Source organism: Fulmarus glacialis, unplaced genomic scaffold (genome assembly GCF_000690835.1).
Source record: "Fulmarus glacialis isolate BGI_N327 unplaced genomic scaffold, ASM69083v1 scaffold28226, whole genome shotgun sequence".
NCBI lineage: Eukaryota > Metazoa > Chordata > Aves > Procellariiformes > Procellariidae > Fulmarus > Fulmarus glacialis.
The window spans coordinates 20,956-45,928 of record NW_009217919.1 but is presented as its reverse complement, the minus strand read 5'-3'; the positions used below and the strand labels follow the sequence as shown (position 1 = coordinate 45,928).

The 24,973-nt window shown below is 34.7% G+C and overlaps 1 protein-coding gene across 2 annotated transcripts in view; it reads right to left on the bottom strand.

Moving 5' to 3' along the window:
* The window catches only part of ATF2 (activating transcription factor 2), a 41,535-nt gene that overhangs the window by 4,803 nt on the left and 11,759 nt on the right, over positions 1 to 24,973 (bottom strand). For both annotated transcript variants that reach the window (XM_009579865.1, XM_009579866.1), the window contains 6 exons: positions 23,169 to 23,347; positions 22,729 to 22,843; positions 22,464 to 22,550; positions 12,798 to 12,947; positions 10,556 to 10,762; positions 4,653 to 4,758 (listed from right to left, as the gene is read on the bottom strand). In XM_009579865.1, the coding sequence (XP_009578160.1) occupies positions 4,653 to 4,758; positions 10,556 to 10,762; positions 12,798 to 12,947; positions 22,464 to 22,550; positions 22,729 to 22,843; positions 23,169 to 23,347 (844 nt within the window). The remainder of the gene's footprint in view (positions 1 to 4,652; positions 4,759 to 10,555; positions 10,763 to 12,797; positions 12,948 to 22,463; positions 22,551 to 22,728; positions 22,844 to 23,168; positions 23,348 to 24,973) is intronic.

Sequence of the window (24,973 nt, the reverse complement as noted above, 5' to 3'; positions counted from 1 at the left end):
CTTCCCTCAGACAGAATGAAATGGCAGCAAGTGGGACAATGTGTATCGAATAGTCTCAGTGATTTAACACCCGCTCCTCCTCTTCAGAACTGTGTTATTCTCGTATGAATCTCAATCTTCCTATTATGCTTCTTTTCCTGATCGCTGACTTCCTTGTTGGCCAAATCCTCCTTATCCTCAAGAAAAAAAGTTAGTTTTAAATGCCACAAGCAGGAGTTAGAGAGGAAGTAAAGTAGATCATTATCTTTCAGCCAGAGAAGGAAGGTCTTCCATTGTTCTGTATGCCTTAACATATACATTGTTAACTCAAAAGAAATGTCTGTAATAATATCACAGTGGTAAAGGACATGTAAAAGGCTTGATTTTCTGATTTTGATGGACTCAGGAAGGCCATATATGCAATGGAAGAAACAGTTATGAGAATACTTATGATCACCAATGTACAACAGAAGTTTTCGTATCGTTGATCAGATGAACAAACATGCTGTGCTGAAGAGACGAAAGCACATGATTCAGGTATTTTCAGATGCCAGGGGCTAGAGGGGGGAAGCTTACAGCAGACAGGTGATTATATAAAATACAAACCTAACACTAGTTTATGATAATAAATTTGACTGGAAGCGTAAATCCTTGCAATAACTACAAAGTAATATTTAGAAATGAGATGCCACCCTAAAGAATAGCTATTTAGATTTCCTTCAAAATCCTTCCTTATGTAGCCCTAACTTTACAGGAATAGTGGCCAGAAACCGAATACAGTACTCCACTTGAAGAATTAAAACCAAACAAAAAAATCTACTCAATGGATATAGAAGATACTTCAAGTCACCTCATTACAAAGGTGACTTGTTCTCTTAAGCCTGAAGACTGGGAATGAAGAACAAAGGCTTTTAGAAGAACACAGCAAAGTTATATTTAAATTCTGACAGATTTTTTTTCTTTTTTCTTAGTTGACCAGAGAACTGCCAGGCACAGGACTGTGGTTTCAAAAGTGCAACTGATACATACCAGAATCATAATGTAGCTAACAATGTAGAAAAAAGCCTAGGCATTTTAGCTTTTTAATGGCTTCCCCAGCTTTGCCTCAAACCAAGGAAAACGTGCAGTCCAAATTAGAAATGAATCTACAGAAGTAACGTGTGCTGTACATTAGAAGGCTGAAAATTTACAGACCTACATCACATGAACTTTCCTGAAGGCTACATAGTTCCTAGACAGGCTGTGTCATGAGAAGGAGTGACCCACTTTGGTAACAGAACACAATGTGGGCTAGACTGCGATATATAAGATTTAAAAAATACCAAGCAAAGCATGGAGGAAACTTTTGAGGAGGTACTAAAAAGTACCCTTTTAGAGTCGTCAAACATTGCCATCATTTGCTGTTCAGCATTGCTTACCAATAGCTTTCAGTAAGGTAAGCAAACAAAGAGGGATTTCAGTCTTCCGAAGAAAAACCCCACCAAAACCAAAATAGGAGCGAGTATGCAAGCATTGACATGTGATCCAGAACTCCTTTCGGTCCCCTGATAATCACTAGAAAGGAAGCCTCATAGTAATTCTCATCAGGCCATCCATGGACTATAGAGGGACTCAAGCCTAGAAATGCTCATTTCCAGTCAGTTAGCCTTTGTGAATATCCCCTGCAGTCACTGAAGGACTGCCGCCTGTCTGGAACAGGCTGTAGGAACATAGTGGTTTGAGTGGTTCAAATTATTCAAGGTCTGAAACTGGTTAGTCACCTTCTACCATTTCTTTAAAACTAACTAGAGAAAGAACACAAAAAACCCCATTTAATACCATCTACATTGCAGCCTCTATTTATCTTCCTTTATATTCAGTTTTGTAAAAATATTCTTCAGTATTATGATGTCCTTTTGAAAAATATGAAAAATACCTAAAAAACCCTTTCCTAAAACCCTTTCCTTTTTTTTTTTTTTTTTTTTTTTTTTTTTTTTTTTTACCACTCTAATTTTCACAACACATTTCCTTCTCAGCAGTTTTCACCTTTTTCCTGCTCCAAGTCCAGAAAAAGCTTGAGAAAATATAGGAGTATTGCAGAAGACTTTTAGAAATGATCTGGTATAGAAGAGCTAAAATGATAAATAAATGAACAGCATTTTTTTCTCTCCTATACACGGCACTTTCCTCACCACCCCCAGGTGTTTAAAGATGCATTCAGAACCAATAGCATCCTTCTTTGGGAAATAAAAAAGTTTAAACTGGCTGAAAACACAAACATTGCAACAGGAATTCATCCATACTGCCTCAAAGCACAATAACCGTTTTTCTGGTTTCTCTGTCCTGATGACACCCTCTTTTGAAGCAGGCACAAGACTTTTTAAATACGGAAAATAGGGTCCCAAGAACAATCTTAGAAGAAGAAAGGGGTATCTGCACTGTCGTGCTTTTCACTTGGCCTGAGACAAAAATGTGGGAAATCCAAAAGATCTTAAAAGATATGTAAAAGTAGGTGCCAAAAATAGCCAGAAAAGCAACAGATTATTTGTGCCTATTTAAGTGCATCATACATGAAACCCCATTAAATAGTGGACTTAGCTGTTAAAACACGATCTGCATGGTATAAACCAGCACTGTCTCAGCAGTGCACAGTATTCAGCACTGCAGGAGCTCTGTAATCTGGTGTCTTCAATTTCTTCCACAGAGACAGACTGTTAAACCACTCAATACCTTTTTGAAGCAATTCAACTTAGATTACTTGATGAACATAGTATGTTTATTTAAAAATACTTCCTATGAACACCACTTTCATGAACGTATTAACTGAAACCATTTTTTCCTCTCATAAATTGTACTGTGGGTAAGTAACTTAGCCAACATGCTTTCCTAACAATGTTCACATGGAGATAATGCGACAAAATCCTTTCAGAAGGATGGCGTTACAACTATCATGCATGCTGAACTTTGACTTTAAAGAGATTTTTCAAGAAACTAGGTGAGCTATGCTTCCAATCTCCTTGCTTACTATTGTTCTATTTTTTTTCTAAAATGTAGGCTTTTTCCACTGACTAGTATTTTAGTTCTTATTCATTCTGCATTCTTTAGTAAATTAGGAACTTTACAGTCCTTTTCTGAGGGCAGAAAATAAGCATTACTAAACAGGTCGTTCGTTAATTTTTCGACGAAGAAATCCTTCGCACGTAATTAGTTTACCAGTTTAAGACTTATGTTTACATATTTTTCATGCCAATTCAGCAACATGCATCCTCAAAACATCAAAATTCAAGAAACCTACAGTTTTTTGGTTTTTTGGGTTTTTTTTTGAAAAACCTTGCATGCATAATGTTATCCCCTAGTAGCTTCCGTATGAAATTATGTTGTTCTGTCAGATGGGAGCCATAATGGCCTCATCCCTGCAGCAATCATTGTTAATATAAATCCCAAACATATTTCTATACTGTTCCAATTTACTCCAAGATGCTATTCTCTGTCTCGTCAAAATGACTGGAGATCAAAGGACCAAGATTTATAAGCTCAAAACTGACAAAATCAGTATTCTAAATATATATGGCAATAGAGAGTTGCTAAATCTCCTGAATCTTTTAAATTAAAAAATATTGCCCATTCTGATGAAACTGCTTACAATGACTACAAGTAAAGATGGTGGCCATTAAGTTTTATCGCAAGCACCTGAGGATCTGTTTGCATGCAATACAAAATGTTCCTTTATTCTCCTGAATTACTGACACTGGCAAATTAAAATGAAGTGGCTACATATGGCAGAAACAATCTTCACATTTACAAATATCCTGAAATATCACTAAATCATAAAAACGAAAGCTGTGGGTTATATATTATGAATGTTGCCTAATGCATTCCCAGCTCAGTTATTTGTAACAAATTTGTGTACAATGGACAAAATTGGCCATTTATTCTACCGCAGCAGCAGCTGGTTCTGGCACTGTGTATCATATCCAAAAATGAAGTTACAAGTCAGGAAAGCATAATTAACCTTTAAAATGCTGGAAGGATGAAAATCAAATGAGCACCTTTAAGTAAAAATAGGTATTGGAAAAAAAATGCTACTGAAAGTCTCAGTATTCCCTTCAATATTAGAACTGCTTTTTAAAATACCCTAGAAAATAGAAAAGTAGCTGCTTAATGTGGAAAACAAAACAATCTAGAAGACATTGTACAGTAGGAGCCATGAACCTGCATCTGATTATTTTAACGGCTTGACTGATCCTGGATGTTATGGTAAATGAGGACAGCTGTTATATTACCTCCACTGAAATCTCATTACGATGAAGAAAAAAAACCCACAAGGACCTTTCATTGTACTAGGCTAAGGTAAAGTATAAAAAATGGTTTATCATGTGCTCTTAATACTTTAATTATATTTTCCAAAGCAGGTGTAGTAACCGATAGTCCTTAAATGCTAATTATCATATGCATTTATTAAACCAACATAAAACCTTCAGTGTTATGCAACACTTCAACTGAACAGACTTAAAAATGTATTTCTAAATATCACATATTCATTCCTGTCTTCCAATAACCTTTGAGATTTTTTTTTTTTTAAATCTTTAATGTAATTTTAGAACTGCACTCCTCAATTTTAATGTTCATTCAGTTCACTTTGGCAGTATTTCATTGATGCAGCCTAAGGCTATAGGTAATGGAACATTACTCACTATGATAGCCAGATTTCTTCTGCATGGCGGTTACAGGGCAATCTTTATGAGCCAGAAGAAGCTGTTTCAGCTGTGCCACTTCATTTCTCAGCAGGGTGACTTCATTCTAAAGGATAAGAAAGTTATGTACTTTACCAGGCTCCAACTACACACATTTTGAAGGTAAGTATTAAGTTTTATAGGATTTTCAGTTGTTCATTTAGGGGTAGACAAAATACAAGAAGTTTCCATTTGGTATATGTTGCAAAAATATATACATTTCTTTTATCTCAGAATACTTAAATATTAGCTGAAACTTGGCTAACTTTATTTTATCATTTTCTTAAATTAGGAAATGCTTTCTTGGAAAATGCAACATATGTTTTTCAGTTTGCAGATGCAGAGTCTACATATAGTCTCATTCACATGATCCAGCTACCGTAAGACTCTTCTGCAAGGTTTTGTGACGAATTTTAATCAGAGGAAACCTACATTTAACTACCCACATTTTAACAGATGCCACAACCAACATTAAGAAAAAGGTTAAAAAAAAAAATAACAATAAAAAAAAAAATCAGTCAATGCAGAATGATTTTTGGTGACTATATTTGTACTTGGACTTTGAAAAAGAAAATCTCATGTAATGGAAAATAATTTAGTAAATTTCTGTTGACTTCCATATTAATTTTCTCTTTGGCAACCATACATAAATATGTTGTATGAAGGAAAAATTGATAATAATGACAAAATCCTTACATGTCAGCTTATGTCACTAAAGCAGAGTGTAATCTAGGAGACAGCACTTGCAGAATCTAGTGACTGGGTTCATTTCCAGGCTGTGCCTTTCCACTGTTGGGTGACCTTGAGCAAGGTCATTTTACTTCTTTGTGCTTCAGTTTCCCCATTTGTAAAATGGAGGACAGTGATACTTACCCTCCCTGTAAAGTAGGTTGGTATCTACAGATGAGAAGTGCTACATTAAGTGCATTATAAGTGACAATCCAAATTAAGAACGGTATGGCATTTTGATAGATCCATTTTCACTTAAAACAGTAAAAAATGTTTATGTAACTACAGAATCAAGTTATCTGTAATGCTTTGTGATACCCATATCTTGCCACGATATATGCTTTCCATGGGTTAATTTCTTTTAAATATAAATCCTTTCCATTGATACTTGAAGTTACTTGAACTGTGAGAACTTTGGCACATTAGCATAATATACTACACACATGACATAATTGTTTGGTAAATGCATATGTTTATGCATTTGAGAACAAGTTAAAGAAAAAACAAACACAGGAAAATTGGATTCCGAATAAAATTATGCAGGGAAAAAAACACAAGAAAGTCAATCTAGTTACTTGCAAGCTAGAAATTAAGGTAATGCAGTCAGAGAAGAGATGATTCCAAAATAAGGAAAACATTTTTTAAGAACAGACTTTATTAGTAATAAGTAATACAGTTTATAAATACCGTAACTACCAGATTTTTAAAAGAAAAGCTCCTCTGTGTCCTCTCTCTCCATTTAAGAGACAAAAAATTTCAAGCCTTTATACTTGCAAAATCCTCTTAAACTCTTAAGGACTACTTTTCTATTCAGTCATTTTATTGTGCCAAATATCCCTTTTAGAAACTTCATATTTAAAACAAAAACAAGAGCTGAAACAAAGCCAAAATCTGACTTCATGGACGTTTCTAATGAAAGAAAAATGTGATTGCAAACAAAAAAAAGGTTGTAATGAAAAAACCCAACCAAAAACCCCACAAAATCTCTACCAGCTGCCATTACATGTCCTGAAATCTTGGGCTGTTAAGAAATCACACTACTTCTGCCTCCAGCTCTCAGTCTCTTCTTAGTTCACCATGTTATTTACTGAGGAGCCACAAATCTGGATGCCAAGCAGGCAGCTGCACAGAACTGACATAGTTGGGGGGAAAAAAAGAAAGTGCTGATGTAGTTTTGAGACACTTCTTGATAATCTACAGAAGCAGCAATGTCCAAGAATATTAAACATACTTCTATTAGTTTAAAGGAACATTGGCAAAATAAGTGATCAAATCGGGAAAAAGTTTTCAGAAATTTTCTACCGTCATCTCCCACATTTTAAGGAAGAATTTTATACACAAACAACACATGTAAGTATGAAGTCAGTGTAAGTAAAACGAACGCTTATGAAAAATTTTTGAAAAGGCAGTTTATAGATTCATGTCAGTTGTATTATAAATACTAAGAATTTTGCTAACAGAAATAGAAAAAGCAAATATATTATCTTATATTAAAGCAGATTTGAAAAAAATGGACCAGCATTCCTATACTAAAAAAGTTGAGGTATTCTCATTGAATACATAGCTAGCATCGTTAAGAACATGAACACTGTTTGCCAACAGCGCTATACGCAATGCACAAATCATTCTTGAAAGCAGAATAGAGTATGTCTGCTAGACATGTGGTACGTGGAATGTCATAGAAAGGCAATCCATGGTTGCCGTTTACATATTACCAGTAAGAAGCACTTCTGACTGGTAATAACGGGGGGTTGTTAGAACCAGCTTCTATACACATTGTGGTTTTCTTATGTATGTGACAATAGCAAGTCTTTCCATCTCATTCAAAATATGTTAACATGTGGTGGTCTTTATGGAAACAGGCTAACAAGAACTAACACTTCAACCATTGGCATGAAGAAAGATTATTTTCAGTTTTCGCACTGGAAAGGTCCTCCTCATTAATGAGATACCAAGTCAAGTGTAGGCATCAACACTTCTTTAAATAAGCATGAAATACACCTCACATACTGCCTAGAAGAATTTTTATGTTCCCACATTTCAAAGTGTGCTAACATTAGAAAGCAGGTTTCTGGAGGAAAGCATATCTATTTTTACCTGCACTCCATTTTTCAAAAGATATTTTGCCTTCTGTATTCTTACGAAGGTATACCACGTAGTGTACAGTATGTTCTTCTGTATCTGCCTATTTCTCCCTGGATCCAAAATGCCTATGTAATAGTGAGACCAGATTAATCCTTACTCAGCCAGGTGTGGGACAGTATTTGTGAGGTATTATTTACCAAAACTATCATTAGAGACAGGTAGATGTGACTTATGGGGATAGTGGATTGTCTGTAGTCGAGTTAAACACTGCTCTTCCTGTTTCTTTTTGGGTAACTTCAACAAGATACCCCTGTATGGATAAGGACCTCTACTTAACGGGCATTTCTTTCATAATTTAGCCTTCCTAAAGCAGTTTCTGCGGCATTAGTACAAACTGCCACTGATTGCTGATCCTTTAAAACCTACAGTGACCCCCTGAGGAAGACAGGCCATTCTTCTACTAATATTGTGCCCTCTAAGGTTATTAAAGCAACAGGGACCAAATAGAGACCGTATAATGAACTTTGGCATCTGCTCCTGCAATACGATTGAGTGGCCACTGGGGACACACTGTCAATACTTCCTTAATACGTTATATAGCAATACCCTACTGCAGTACCTTGCAGTATTGTGCAAGGCACAGACGCAACCCAATGTGGTATATAAAATTTAAGATCAATAAACAAATCAACATATTAGTAGAAAACACAGTCCACAAAAATCAAACAGTAAATAAACTTTAAAATGTTGGAAGCATGAAAAAACCTTACACACCAGAGCCTAAAATAAAGACAGCCAACCTAACCTAAATATGTTACTGGCATGATGTAATAGATGGTAATTTTCCCTTAAGCAAAAACTTGAAAAATAATGCTTAAAAAGGAATCACATTCAAACATTTAAAAGAAGAAAGTAGGCAGAAAGCTGAAAACTACGGAACGAAATAGACATAAACCAAGTAAACCTCTTCAAAATTTGTATGTACTCTTAGAGAGTTCCAGTCTTAAAAACCTTGACATTGACATTAGAAGCGCTGACACAGACATTTCAAGAAAGCTACTAACTGCGTTAAGTCAGAATTGTTATGTGAAGCAATGCAAAGTAGTCATTTTGGTATTACCCTACTTTTGGAAATGTGACATCTCAGTAAATTCAGCTGAGCAGGTCATTTAGATATTAAACAAAATATGAACTACGAAACCCTAACACTCAGTCTATAAAACTGTACTAAAGCGAAACTCCAAACTTATTAAATTTACTATTAAATATAAAGTAAGTAATCATGGGTCATTACTGCCCACTATGCTGATCAGCTATGTTAGCCTGTCAAGTGAAGAATTATTATGAAATATAGGATTGATTAATGTTTTCACATAAAGTACAGTTTAATTATTTCTCTGACATTCAATTTTCTTTACAAGTCATTCTGTTCTTCACAGTTAACAGTTTTGCTTTTGGCACACCATAAGAAAATTCTCTCTCTTGAATTCACTGTTACTGAGTTAACTCTTGGAAATCTGGAAATCTTTTTTTGTTGTGGTACTTACATCGTTTTCGGTTATAAAAAATGGTATATAAAAGTTAAAGGCAGTTCACATAATATCAAAAATTACTTTCACTAAGAAAACTGAAATATAGCCAATCTTTTTTGTTCTTTTGTTTTTCTTCCTGTAGGTCTACCTTCACTTGTTTCTTAGATTATTTAAGCTATAGTGCTACAAACCATTTTGTAATTAATGGATTTACAGCGAGGACTGTGACTGCATTAAAGGAACGTGTCTAAAGGCTGTGAACAGGTGTGAGAAGACTATGTATTTGCAAGAAATTTAACTAATGCTGGTGCACAGTGTCATGATTCTTGGAACACAGGAAATGATTTCACGTTGTGTGCTTAAGTAGGAATTTCTTACATTTTACAGTCTGGGATGCTGAGTATTTCTAAAGACGTGAACATGAAGACTACTGATACACTACAATTTCGATTACATGATAAAAAGTAATCTCAACATGCCCTACTTTCCTATTGGTCAAGCTGGGATGTTTTCTTTTTCAAAAAGCATGAAAGACAAGTTTTAATAGGAAGGAAAAGATCTGTGAATTTGACTCAGTGAACAGCTCTGATAAAAGAACAAGAAGTGAAACTTTAAAATATCAAAATACTTTCCATTGCATTTTCTAAATGAACGCTTCATTTAGGAAATGACATCATTTTTCCTTTCTGTAATTCTCAAAATAAAGCTTTTAGGCTTTATATTTTGAAACAATACTTTGTGCCAATTCTCATGTACTGCTGGAAAACATTAAGAACGTATGCTTTAACATTTAATAGCAGTTTAAACAGAAGGGTCATGGATCGTTCTACAGGTGGGAAAAGTGTGTCCATATGACAAGTTTCCAACAACTGACGACCTCAGATGAGGTGGAAAAATGACTGGCAACATACACTAAACTACCCTCTTACAGTATACTTCCCTCACTATAGGATTTACGCACATTGGGAGGGCAGCGTGGTGAAATTTGCACTGCCACTGCCTGTGCTGTACCTGTTCTGTGGACAAAAGAGGCCTTCAGTTTCCAGTGAAGTCAATCTGGCACCTTTCACGAGCACTACATTCACTTTAAAGGAAAAAAAGTGAAGTTAAAAAGAACCAAAGGAAATAAAATCAAATCTTATTTAAATAACTCAGGCTGTGATACAAATTATTAAGAGCAAGATGTTTTTAAGGTAAGGCTTTACTTTGCTGATAAGCCTTTACTCCAACACATCCTGTCATCCTTGTTTAGTATCACAGTCTGAAAGTTATTTAAAATGGACAAAGGACAAAAGGGCACGATCCTAAAGTTTACACATCTTGAAATCTGGGTATTCTCTTGTATTCTTATATTACTGTTATACGAGATTAATGCTGAATTTTTAGTTCCAACCTGAGCCACCAGTTACAAAACCATTTCTATTTCAGATTTCATGCAAAATTTAAGTTCCATTGATCCAGGATCACTGTCCAAGAATCGAAAAGCTTATACATTTTTACTTGAAATAGAAAGTATACCTGTAACTGGCCATTTAGCGAGCTCAGGTCCTCAGCTTTTTTCTCCAATGACTGCACCCAGACTTTCCGCTTCTGTCGGCATCTGGAAGCAGCAGCCCGGTTTCGCTCCAGGAACTTTCTTCTTTTTTCATCAGGGTCTTCATTGGCAGCTCTTCTTCGCCGACCACCTGTATTTGGTGTTTGTGGCGTAGGCTGAGCTGGTGATGCCTGAAAACAGCAAAAAGTATTGAAGTTATCTGTATAATACTATTAATGACTTAAGTATAATACTATTAATGACTCTAAGTATATTATTATTAATGACTGTAAGTACACGTCACATCTTGAGAAGAGTATTCACAACATTTCTAAATACATTCAGGTTATACACATTTCTTTTGTGGAAAGCTATGTCATTTAACTCTACAGCTACGTTTTAAAATATTTTACTGTATTCACACTCCTTACCATGTTACATTAACATGTAACATTTTAATCATGGCTCTAGCTTTGGTTTAAAATTGCACTAAAAGAAGCCACTCACTTCAAAGAGTTAAATTTATGTGACATTTACATTTGGCAACTGAATAAATCCTGGAAGCAATACTTCTTTAAAAGGACTCTCAGACATTTTTTTACCGATTCTGATGACACAAGTATTTACAGAAGGTAAACTTTAAAAAACTCTTTCAACCAAAATAGCTTTTAGAAGTTACATTTAGCAGGAAATAAATTTTCTACTTTTGAACCTTCCCACAAACCTAGTCGCAACTGAAATACTACACAATTGTTTATGCCCAATATATATAAGCTGTTTGACAAATGCTGTCAATGCTGATACTCACTGATCCCTAGATCTCCAGATAGCAATTTCCTACTTGTTGATGCGTTCCCCACCATTGCATATCAATTTCCCTTATATCCACCCACATATTATGACAGGATCAAAATATTTCAGTATTTTAAATTATACATTATACTCCTTTCATAGCTGCATACAGACTCTAGGCAAAGATCTAATGAATTATGATAACAATATAATGGATCTTAAAATGCTTTCAAGCGATAGGATAGACAGAATATAACTGTCTCCATGACTTTCACTGGTGCACGTGCACATTCAGTCTAGCATAGTAAGGAAGTTTTATTTTTAACTTAAAAACTGCAAACATGTATCAGTTGGCATATTGATTTGGCATAAATTCTAGATAGCTAATAATAAAAAAAACCCTGGGAACTCAAATCAGCCTTTTAGGAATGAAACACTTGCAATTTTTTTTTTTTAGATTTGAATTATAAAGTAACCACAAAATAACCAAACAGCAAGCTTTTAATCTTGAAAATTCTGCTACATGGTATTATGAAAATAATTCTTTTAAAAAACTTAAGGTAGTATGGGAGAACAGCAGCCTTAAGGAGGAGATCATTTTACAATGGGTAATATTTTTCCTCTTTTTGCTCCAAACATATTTGGTTTTGATTTCACTGGCTAGTCTAAGAATCTGAGGGCTTTCCCCGCAGATGCAGGTCTTAGAGATTTTTAAAAGCATTTTGAAAACACATTCCAACAAGTTCTTTTGAAGTAGAAGAGCAGCAATCCTCCAGGATTCACCCATGGAAGTATCTCTTTCCTCCAGCAACACTCCCACTTTGAGTTTGACTGAAGAGTTCTTGTCCTTTATTCCCCTGTTCTCATCTATCATCCCAAAGGCACAGCACACCCTTCCTAAACTTAGAGTCCCCCCTTTCAGTACTTGGGATTACACAGTACACTTAATCACAAAGCTGAGACTCTTCTTGTGGCAGCCCAGTAGAGACCCTTCAAGCAAATTAACATAAATATGATACCCAATGCAGTTAAAAAAATTCTTAAGTGTTTATGATCTAAAATATTAAATATGGAATATAAATAAAAAATAACAGCACTTATTTTTTTCAAATATATATTAACCAGTTGTACAATTTTCAGTTACCACAGAATTTCCTGTTAACACACTGCAGTAATCAGGGCGACTTAGTTCTAAAATTGAGCAGGTAGACAATACTTATTTTGAAATTATCATCTTGGATAATACATTTTAGAAGCATTTAATAACATGTAAGAATTATAAACATTTTACCCCTCCTACAGAACTGTTGACTCCAAGAGAAGTCGGTAGCTCATGTTAACCTCTATTTTACAAATCAAGAGTAGAGAAAAAAGATTTTTTTTTTGCGTAACAATGAAGGGGGCAGGAAGTACATGTCCACTCTGTTGTCATACCGGTGTTTCAGTTGTTGAAGTTGCAGGTTGTTGTAGTGATTGTGGTCGTGGTTCCTCTGACTGAGTCCTAACCAACCCACTTGGATGTCCCTTGGCAGTATCTCCATTTGTTACCTGAGGGTGCTGCTGGGTCAAGGCTGCTTTCAATCTCTGCAAGCAGAAGAAAAAAAAAAAAAAAACAAGGGGGAAAAAAAAAAAGGAAATATTCTATCACGCTAACCTGAGGCGTTATTAATGATTTATATTAGCAATTACATGCATTTTGGAAACAGGAGCGCCAACTCTAAAATAGTTGTTTCTTTTTATAGGCTTTCAACAGTGATCTAGGCATATACCTACTAATAGGCGACAATTTCTTCCAAGCATGACAAGAGCAATGAGGCTTTGCATAGGATCTCGGAAAGAGAAGAATGGTAAGCTGTGTGGAGAAGTAAACAGAAAGCCTCCTTTGTGATGAACTGTGCCCACAAAGAGACGATAAGGAAGGCCATGAACAAACAGTTGCTGTGGCTGGTACACAAGGCACAGATCAGAAAGAAAACAACCACACATGAGGAAAAATAGGTAAAAAACAGAACACAAACTTCTTCCATTTTAAAAATTCTGATGTTCTCTATCCATTTTTAAATAGTTTGTTATGACTCCACTTTTTCATGGTCTTTACAAATACTAACCTTTACAATCCTTCCTATGAGTAATTATTATATAAAAGCCAAGGTCTTTGCTGAAACATCTCAGTAATGCACAAAACAATAACAAGCTTCAGATTGTATGTAAAGATTAGCTTTTATTTATACAGAAATATGCAAGATAACTGTTACGGCATGTTATTTTATATTTAAAAATTGCTAAAATATTTGAAGTTCTTCCTATATTGCACACAGCCACTACGAAGAACAGTAACTTCAAATTTCAGCTGTATATAATACATTCAAGAGTTACTGACAACTTGATAGAGTATTTCAAAGCATTTTATTGACTACCTTTTGAACATTATTTCACTCAACTTTTGGTAGAATCTATTAAAACTATGACATAATATATTCTATTTGCAACAAATTCTTAATCTTAAGTGATAAAAGGTCATACAAACATTCAGTAGATACAACTGCTTGTAATTCCAGATTCTTTCTTAAAATTTCATTAGTATTGTGTAATTTATCATGAAATTTTCTGTGTTACTTAAGAATTTACCTTACTAGACAAATAGTATTAAAGACTTTTTCTACTGAGCACTGGATTTTTAAAAAATCTAATGCAAGTTTAAGAAAAGATTAATGACTTAATACATGACAGTTTGTGAAAATTCTGATAACTTGTATCATCATATTTTGGAATATGAACAGAGTATTGCCAAAGTACTAATATTAATAGAATGTCTTAAAAGTGCTGGAGCTAGGCTGCATTTGGCCAGCTCAAAATAAGCAGAAGACTTTGCACCTATGTATGTAGATATTCTCTATAAACTGTAGTATCCAATGTCTCTCAATAATTAAGTCATTGGAATATAGGGACAGCTCTCTCCTACCTTGCATGATGATAGGCTTTCCTGGATCCTATTTTACAATTAGAACAACAGATTGCAGATTATCTCCGTCAGAACTGCAAAAAATCTTCAGGTCTGCAATATGGCAAGTTACATCAACTATCAAATCCATATAGTTGGCTGTAGCATCTAACCACCACCAGTAGATATCCCATTTGAGGACTACTAAGAGAACCAAGAAACTCGAACACTCCTCTGCAGGCTTGCTCTTACGGGATATTTAGCCAGTGACTTCTGTAGTAAGTCTCTTCCGTAGCGACTGCTCTAGATAGAATGTAACAGCACACGTTACCCCAAATAGGGACCGTTAAACTGTACATAAAAATTTGGTGTTAACTTCTGTTCCCCACCTCATTTTTGTATCAATTTTGTAAGTTTCCCAGAATGAAGAAGGTGCTTTCAGAAAAGTACACAAGACAAATTTACAGTAATTTCCCCAGTGCTCAGCTCTAACAACAAGAATTTAGGACAGCTGCAGGCATTAGGGCAGGATGACAAAAATTTTTAAGATAACATGCCTATAATTCTTAGTATATATACAGTACTCTGAAAACCCTAAGCCCTTCAGTAGTAGTTTTAACTCTTTCTTTACAGCATTAAAACAAACTCAAGAATCAACTTGTACCTTCCTAATTCACCTTGGAAAAACAATCCCTGTCCCCAGCTAAACAAGCACAGAAAGACCTAAGTGTTTTCTAATCGTCTAACTAAAATTACTAAAACCAAACTCTATGGCCTAATTACAACAATTGAAAGGTTGATAAAATGATTTCCACACACTCCCTCCCCTCCCCCCTTTAAATTCTAACTGATCCGGGTGATTAAATGGTAAAATTTTGTAAGCTACCACCAGGACTACCAGGGAGACACATCACTTCCAAATCACTTTTTTAAAAAAATTTTTTAAAGAAAGTAGCAAGTATTTAATGTTAGTATGACAGTTTTATCCAATATCCTTTCTGTAAGTTATTAACATCTGATTTTTCACAATGTATTTTCATTTATTATCTGAATTACTTTAGAAGTATTTCTTGTATCATAACTTGCTGTTTAGCAGGATGTGACAAACTTCCAGGAGTCAAAAATCAAGACAGTAGTGACAGGACAAATTAGTTGTAACAAATTAATTACAATGTGTCTATTTTAACTTCTGGTGAGGTTTTAAAAGGTATGCTCTCTTTTATTTCAAGCCATCATACTAGGTGGTTTTTAAAAGTTACTGTCTCAAAAATTACTCAACCAAGACATAGCAACTTACCACATGCATACTCCTCTTCCACTGCCATGAGAAGTAAAAATTATTAGATTTTATCCAACTCAACTGTCTGAATATGTAAATTCAGTGATAACAAGCTAACTTCTAATTTTCATGGCAGCGGAGCATAAACATTTATACAGTTAGTACGTCTATGGCTAGTGTCTGATCTACTCTGCTCGTGACTGCATGAGCAAATCTTGATGTAAGCATCCTCCACAAAAACACCCCAAAACAACAGAGTCTATGAACTCCTAGAAATGCTTTGTAGTGTTTGCTTAAAGTCGGTTACTTAACGAAAAATTTTCACTAGCATATCCATTTCCTTAATGAAAGGGAGCACAAGTTCAGAAGATTTGGGAGATGAAACAAAACTAACTAGGGTTTGTTTTGGTTTTTTAATGTGCACATAAGGCAAGTAACTGTTATTATTGTTTAGCTCCATTCTTTCTACTTCTGCATTAAAGAAATATTTGCAAAGCTAACCTAAAAAGAAAGGAAGTTCATGCTATTAAATTTGTATATTTTACATTTAATTTGAAAATGGCAGTAGAAAGCGAAGGAAATAGCACAATCCTATCTACATTATAAAAGATCTATCATCAGGCACAATGAACGTGCAAACACTCAAAGTAGGACTTAACTTTCGCTATTGCAATGCTAACATTTAAACATTATAATTTTGCAAATTTACAAGTAAACAAACTCCTTTTGAAAATTACATTGTTAAATGTAACGTTCTATGGAAGCAGAAATAGAAAATAATTTGTATTAGTTTTATATTACAGAGTTTAAAAGTTGAAATTGAAATAATTATGATTAAAATCATCCACAAACGCAGAAATATTGTGAAAATCTGAGGAATATCAACAGATTTTCACAAGGAGATATCCAGCTCATGTATTTAAAAGGTTTCATATTTTAGAAGGTAACGCTTAAGTAAAATACTATATGGATGTTGTGCTTCTGGTGAGTAGTGAGATAGTTACCCCAAATACGACGAGAATCTCAGTTTTAAAAATTAAATATATTGAAACAAGTATGAGAATAAATGTATACAAGCATTATTTCCCATTATTATGTGGGGAAACCTGATGACAACCAAGGTTTGTTTGATATTATTTGGTTATTAGAGGCAAACTAAAAGTGGTATTTTCAAATAGCTTAATAGCTTTTAAAGTCTTTATTGGCAGGGTTTTATTGTTCATGTATATCCTTGAAAACAAATCCTCACCACATCTGTCAAAATTTGGTAGGACTAGATCATTCCATCAAGAGCTCAAGAAACAAGAGAATATTCTCCAGAAACAATTTGTGAAAAACTCAGATCCATATTTCATATCTGCCACAAAAGCTCATCAGAGTAATAACCCTCCTTCTCCTGGGTGTTATCCTACCATCTGCTGCTCTATTACTTATCTTTATTTTGCAACTAATTAACAGCATAATCTTCTAAATTCAGCAAGTTAATTATCATTATTGTGGTCTTTGCAGCATCATCAGTCCTTATGAAGTCTTGTCTCTCCACCCCCAGAGAACATATGAAAATGAAGTAGGTTGTGAGAGGGTCTGTTTCTTTAGAGTAGGCTCATTAGGTGTTTGCTGATTAGCTCGGCATGCAGAGAGACAGGTCAGAAGAATTCTGCTGAACACAAGGTCCCATGCCGGGCTCTAGCAAGTTAATGTCGGTTTCTGAACATTTGCCAAGCTGCCCTCTGTCACTTCTCAGTAGAAACCTCCTGCAGAAAGCCTCCTGGTTGCCCACTGTGTGCAAGGTATTTCTCAGATTGTGACAAAAGGTTTTATATGGGTAGGAAGAGACGGAGGGAAACATTCAGTGTTAAAGCAATTTTTAAGTTCTTCAGAAACTTCTGCAATCTATGCAGAAGGGTCTGAACATTAAGTTTGCATCCACAAGCTGTACACTCAAAAAAAGGATGTTTTACAACTAGGAGTAGCTCGTGGCTCACATTTCATATACAGAAAGCACACAATTACAGATCTTCTCACAAAGAGATCAGAAGCAATTTTGTAATACTTAGAATCATGCATCCTTATCTTAGTAAGGAAGTATTTTTGTTTTGTTGTGTTTTTAAACGCAGCTATTACATCTACTTCTAAGCCTCTCTAAAATACCACAAAACTGACTTTTGCATTTGATTTTACTTAAATATGTGGAAGTTAGTTTCTTTAGCATAACAACAAATATGGAGTCACATCAGAAAAACTAACAATTTATATTAAGTGTGCCACAGAAATCTGAAACTCATTTTCTCTCCTATTGAATGTCATTCTCAGTACAAGATACGAGGATATCTTCAAAAGAATAGTAGTAAAAGACAGCTTGTGTCTAAATAAAATCTCTAGTCATATTTCACTTCAGTTCTACAAGCAATAGGAGAAAAAGGATCCGAGAATGTTCAAAACTAAAGTAACGGTGCCTTTCACAGGTGTGAATGGAGCAGCTATGTTCACTACAGTAACTTCAATATTGGACAATAAAATTAAAATGCAATCTAATTGCACATAATTATCCCATAGCACTGAAACACATATAGCACTGTGTATGTTTCAGTGCTGAAGTAGACACATATGATTGGGCTTAACACACTCTTCCGCTGAATTTCAGCTGTTTCAGTCGAGAGCCTCTTGCAATAATGTCACAATCATAAGGATACGGCTCACTGCATAGCCATTTTAAAAATTCTTGTCTCTCATGGCTTTTTTTTTTTTCTTTTTTCCCCCCCTCCCAGTCATTATTCCTTGCAGTTGGTATACATTTTTCTATTTGCTATTTCACTCAGCGAACCTGTTCACACATGCAACTGTTCCTCTGTGGAATTCATGTGATCATTTAGTGTCAGGCAACTCAGAGCAAAGAGCATTTCAGCAAAGAAAAACAGAGTTCTAGAAGTGACATCTCAGTAACTCGCTTCATATGAATAACCAAAACTGCCATGCTGAAGGAGTTTTGACACTTCAGACTGAAAACTTTATCAAATATGGAAATAACTACACAGTTCTGATTATTATGCATCAAGCTTGGACACTCTAATCTAAAACCACTTTCAAACGTCGTAAGAGAGCCCACTTACGAACTGAAAAGGTCTCCAAAAGCTGTCCATAGTGGGGAAAAAAATACCCATCAAGTATGTTAGTTCCCTTATCTTCAAAAGGTTTTAAGAATTCTAGGATAGCTGAAGAAAAATATTAATCGTGTTACAGGAAACCATCCTATGCACATTACCAAAGACGTCTTCTGCCAGTTATTTTAAGCTTTAGCTTTTAGAAATCAAAACATCAGTTTGTTTTACTAAAGTTTGTGATTTTATATAAAGAAATATATGATACTCTATGCACAATTTGGTATATGCAACTCATAAGGAAACAACAGGTATTCATCAAAATAGAAGAAAAAGTGTGTTGTTTTCACATAAACAAAAATATAGAAATTAAGTTCCTCAAATCCGTATTTAAATAATTAAACTCCATAGCATTAGGAAATAATGGCACTACAATCTCTAATTTGATTTTTACCAAATTACTTCTCACCTTCACTTAAAAAAAAAAAAAAAAAGGCTGTCTACACAACAGTAGCCTTTTGTAAACAGGTAAGAGAAATCAATGATTGAGATGAGGAATGAAATGAGAGCAAAAAGTGCTTTTCTTATTACAAAACTCTAAAATATATTAGTTCCTTGAAATGTCATGCAAGAAATAAACTGCAGAAATAGCCTCTGTAAAGAAAGGCACAAAGCACAAACAAAGGAAAGTGCCTGGTTCCTGCCTTGGTTTGTGCCAGGTATTTCATCCAAAACATAAGGAGATGTGCCTTCTATACAGGACAGATCTGTATCTGATAACAATTCAGCAGTTTGAGGATATTGCATCTTAAAGTGACAAAGATACCGCAAACACTTCTTCAAGAATTTTACTCAACCTCTGAAGCACGTAGTTCCGTGTCAATTAAGAATACCTTGAAATAGTATTATCATACATATGATAGTAGAAAATGCAGAATACCATATTAGGGAAGTATGGTCTTTGAATAAAAGAAAGATTCAACCAATGATGGCCAAAAGCATATATGACAAAACCCTCTGGAGATAACGAAAAAACACGTTAACTTTCCAAATTTTGCATCCCATACACTACCAAACTTACCTCAATATCTGAGGAATAGTTGCAATGTTAGGAAACTATTCGAGCATGTTTTTTATATTTGCTACATATTCTATTTGTACATTTTATAATACAGTATGAAAAAATCCGTGAGACTGCAAGGTCTGTCTACAAAGAACAACACAAAAATTATCCAAATAATAAATAAAATAAAGCACCAGCCAAGAAAATTCCAAAGATATATAAAAATCCTGACTCCTGGGCCTTGATTGTTGAGAAGGGAATATCACAGCTTCGCCCCTTCATCCAGCTTTCTGTCCCAAAGACACTAAGAATACTAGGCTGATAGACTTGAAGCAGAAATGTAGCTATGGTAGGCAAAAGGACACAGGAAGCGTTCCCAGTGTTCTGCTAACTTAAACATACCAATAAATCCATGAATTGCAGTATATTGTGATGAAACATACACTGTTCACTTATTAAATTTAATTCAGTACAATAGCTTATATTTCAACTTTAAATGTGAACTATTAATGAAATAAAAAGCAAACAAGTAGCTGTAAAACTAAATAGTAAGTCTTCCGTTGGCTTAACCAGGAACACAAGTGAAAAATAAACCTGATTACCATACCTTTGCAGAATTTAGTATGTAGCAAGCAAAATTATTTTCAAGAGATACATGAAAAACAAGGATTTGGCATCACAAAGACTTAAATTTTAAAAATTAAATGGAACTTCACAGTTAATAAACCATCACGTACCTGCCAACAATGCATCGCATGACATAGTGAGTTAGTCTTCCTGTTGGAAGCTTTTCTACATAAAGTTTCTCATTAAATTGCTTTTACTTTAGGAGTGATAAGAAATTAAGGTTTTTATTTTTGTGAATAGGCACTATATAAAAGTAAATGAGCATAAGAAATATACATAATTCTGATATTCTTGAATTCTGCTCATGCTTCATATTAAGCGACAAGAAAGGAAAGAAGAAATACTGCAAATACCCTTTTTACAGTCTCACTTAAAAAAAAGATAAGCAATCACTGAAGTGCATATATTAGCTAAATTCTAACGAGAAGACTAATGAGACTGTTAAATTTTAAGTCTAATGATCTTTGTTTTTCTTTGCATCTGAGTGATTGCTTTTTCCAACATGAGATCAAAGTCTTCACCACATACATGTATTTCCTTCCCCCCTTTAAAGCTTTGTAAGAGCAAATCACTCAGTAATATGCTTAAAATCCTAATTTCTTGCCCATCTATAAAATCGTTTGGAACCAATTCCTCCTGGATTTCACAAAGCTGAATTCAGCGCATGAGTCTTATGACTCTAAGGAATGTGCAATTTCTGAGAAAACAGTTCTTGTTTTCACTTCCTTACATTCTTCTCTCCTGGATTTACGATAAATTCATCTCTTCAGAGCTGGTTACATTTAAATATTTCCTCAGGTATTAAAGGATCCATTTTCCCATTCTTAGGGGGACAAGGATGCACAGAAACAGACCATCTTCCCTTCCATCCCTCTCTACACTATTTCAGAAGTCATCGTGATCAACAGAGGAGGAAAATGAAGGAAGACCTGACAGCATTAGGAAAAGTCAGTGCACTGGTGACCAACTCTCCACAATAGTTTCAGTATTTGGTGCATGTGGTCTACTGTGCCCACTATACTGGAATCCCATTACTCCAGACAGCAGAATAATTAGTGTTCCCAGACTCATTGTTTTTCATATTGTGGTTTGAGGAGAGAAAATGGGTAAGGAAAGAAAGACCACAGGTTTAGGTCAAGAGACATGAGATATCAAAGGATGTTAAGGGCATCCTCCCACTTATCCATATTGATGTACAAAAATATATTTTATCTAGCAGATGTCCCTGGTTCTTTTTTAGCACAAAGTAAGAGTCAGAAGAGGAACACTACCTTCGCAAGATACATACTGTTTACAGAGGCATCTTGTAAATACATAAATGGGTAAATTATTGTTCAATAATAGATTTTCTATTGCTTTAGAACAGTTGGAACAAACAAACAAGACAGCAAAAACAGAGAAGCAACTACCTAATGTTGCAGAAAATTTTTCAAGAAACTGATTAATTCAAACTACTACCATAACTGGATCACTTATATCTTAAAAAAACAAAATAAACTTTCTTCTTGTTTTACTCATGATTTTCACAAATAATCCCCAAACCCCCAAAGCTGCCCCGACACAACAGAAACAACTTCCACACAAAACAATTTCCTAAGTATGTCAGTATACATATCTAATTATAAAACTCTTGCCAAACAGACTATATTCAGCCGAGATTCTGAAAACATTGTTAAAAAAACTTTTTCTTTTCCTAGTTTTTTAAAGAAATATCATATCCTTTGGGAGGAAACATATTATGCTTCTCTGAAGGTGATGTTCACTGTTAACATGCTACTAATCTTGTCTTTCTTCTAACTAACATTTCCTATTCTCCAATACAAGAAGCAAGAAGGAGTTTAGTTAAAAAACTAGTTCATTTAAAAGAATGATTGAAAGCAAGATCAAAATGACCATTAACAACAGAACTAACATAGGCTGGAACTTGAAATAACCGTAAAACAAACACAGCTGTTATTTTTCTGTCTTTATTAAATTTGTAATTGCAGAATTTAGACTAAAAAAAGAAAACTAAAGCTCTTTTAAAAAGCAATAGAATTTAATTAATTTCTCAAGTTAGTCTTCTTGAGGAATAACAGAGTTTTTCACTTACCAATTTAGCCTCAGACTGCACTGGCTGTGGGGAGGAAGGCCCTGGGATTCCTGGGATACTAGGCACCATGGTGACAGGTCTAACAAGCTGACCAGATAAAGTATAAAAATGAAGAAAACCTGAGTATGTTATGATAATAGAGAGCATATGACAGCACTACACTCTGAAGCCAAAACAACTACCAAGCTGCTTAAAACTAAGTTCTATGCTGCACTTATGCATATCTGCTCCACTTTCAAATTAATATAGCATCATGCTTACTTACTGGAACTGCAGCAGGGACATGCACATTAGAATTTGTGATAGATGCAGGAATAGCAACAGGCATGGTTTGTCCATTAGGAAGATGTAACAGCAGAGGAAAAGGACCTGGAACTGGACTGAAAAAGGAATGAACTATATAAAAGAAAACTTATCGAGAGAAGAGAACAAGTTTACACATTACTTTAAATTGGTTTGTTTGTTTACAGTTGTAATGTAATATTTATTTGGAGATCAAAAATATGAACTTAGTGATGTGGAGAACATGGAATTATATTTCACATGTAGTGAAAGTTGTATGTTTCATATGTAGTAAAGCACCACATTACACTAAAGCATCTCAAATTTGTACATTAACTGCAGAAGCAGTAACTGAAAGAAAACAAGACAAAAATATTTTCAAATTCTGTAAGAAAACATTTTACTAAGATTTATGTAACTTACACTATTGGTCTGTTAGAGGATGGAGCCTGGGTAATAACAGTACTTGACGTTGGTGATGGTATTGCCTGCTGAATAATAACACTTGAGTCAGAACTCGTAAGTAGTACGTTAGGAACCTGTAGCGATGCTGGACGAACTATTGTTGATGTAGGTTGTGCAGTCTGCTGCAGTGACACTTCCTGAGGAAAAACAAAGATTAATCAGTTTCTAAAATACAATTACAGACCATTAATTCCAGCTGTTAAATGAACACAGTTTGATGGAACAAATCAGAATTTCTATAACATTATGCAAGAAGAATCAGTTATACAATTAAAAACGTTCAAAGAACCCCCTTCGGATGAATCATTTAAACCATCGAAGTGAAATTGTTCCAACGACAGTGATTTTAGTTTTATGACAAGCCCTGGTTCAATTTATGCTAAGGCTACTATTACTTATAATTCAGTTTTGATCAGGTATTAAGGTTTTTTTTGCCAAGAAAACCCATGGCGCTATCAGCACCATCACGTCTACACACACTCTGAATAAGGAAAACATTTTATGGTGTCCTTATGTACATTTCTGTTTCAGTCCATTGTTCTGGATTTAAACAAGAGAAACAAAAGAGTTTTATGGTTTAGTAAAAAGGAGAAGAAAAAAAAAAAACCGTCTTTTTTTTAAGCCTTTATCCCTTACCCATGTACTTCTCTTAACTAGAGTGCTACTAAGTTAAAAATACTTGGAGTGTTACATTCATAGCTTTGCAAAATATATGTATATCCTGATGCAGAAGAAATTATTTCAGCACAGAAATTAAATTTTCTTAGTTGCAAGTAAATAGTAGACAGAATTGACTATAGTTCTTAGCTTAGCAATCAGGTAAAGTACATTATCAACTGGAATGTAGTACCTGCATTTGCTGTTTTGAAACCTAGAAATGCCTTATTGTAATTAACGCTTTCCCTCTCAGGAAACCCTTGATATTGCCAGACTTCAGATTTACCTTCAGACAGGATTCTTCCAAGTTATTTAGTCTTTTGACATTATTGCAATCAATGGCACATAAAACTACACTCTTAAGACCAGCAGACTTCAGTTGCTCCACTGTTAAACCGTAATTCAAAGAGAACATCTCATACCTGTGTCGTATAGGCTACATTGATTACCATTTGCTCTGAATTAAGCTTAATTTTTTAAAATTCATCCACAAAGCTTTAAGTAGTAAGGTCTTAGCTGTCTTACAGATTGTTTTTCTTCTTATACATCCATTGCAAAATGTATGTGCTCCTCTGAGCACTTCATAGAACTGTAAGTGGGCTGGCAAACTGTGGGCTTTAGGAAAGAAAGGACTTTAGATGATGAAATTTTCTCCCACCAAAAGCTCAGAGGCTAGATTTGTCACCAGGGTTCGTTAGTTCATTCAGGCTTTTCCCCAAGGGACCTAAAAGACTATTTACATTGAATAAGAGTTTTTGGAGAATAACAGTGAGCTGTATTGAGGAAAGCAAGAATTTTTTCTTTAGTATCAATCTGGTGTATTTATAAATGTTACAATATTTGAACACAGTACCTAGAATTACAGATGAGCATTCAGTCAAAAGCAGGAAACATCCAGTATGAAATGGAGTTCCACAGAAAAAACAGAAACAGAAAAAAAATTGGGAAGAGTTGACTAATGCATATTCTTAGGACAGGATTAAACAGTTCTTTGCAAATAAGGAATTTGGTATAACAGCTATACAGATCTTATTCAGTGAGAAGAGCCACAGCGAAAACACAAAGGAGACTGAACTGCTTGACTGTGGGAAATTAGAGGAAGATAT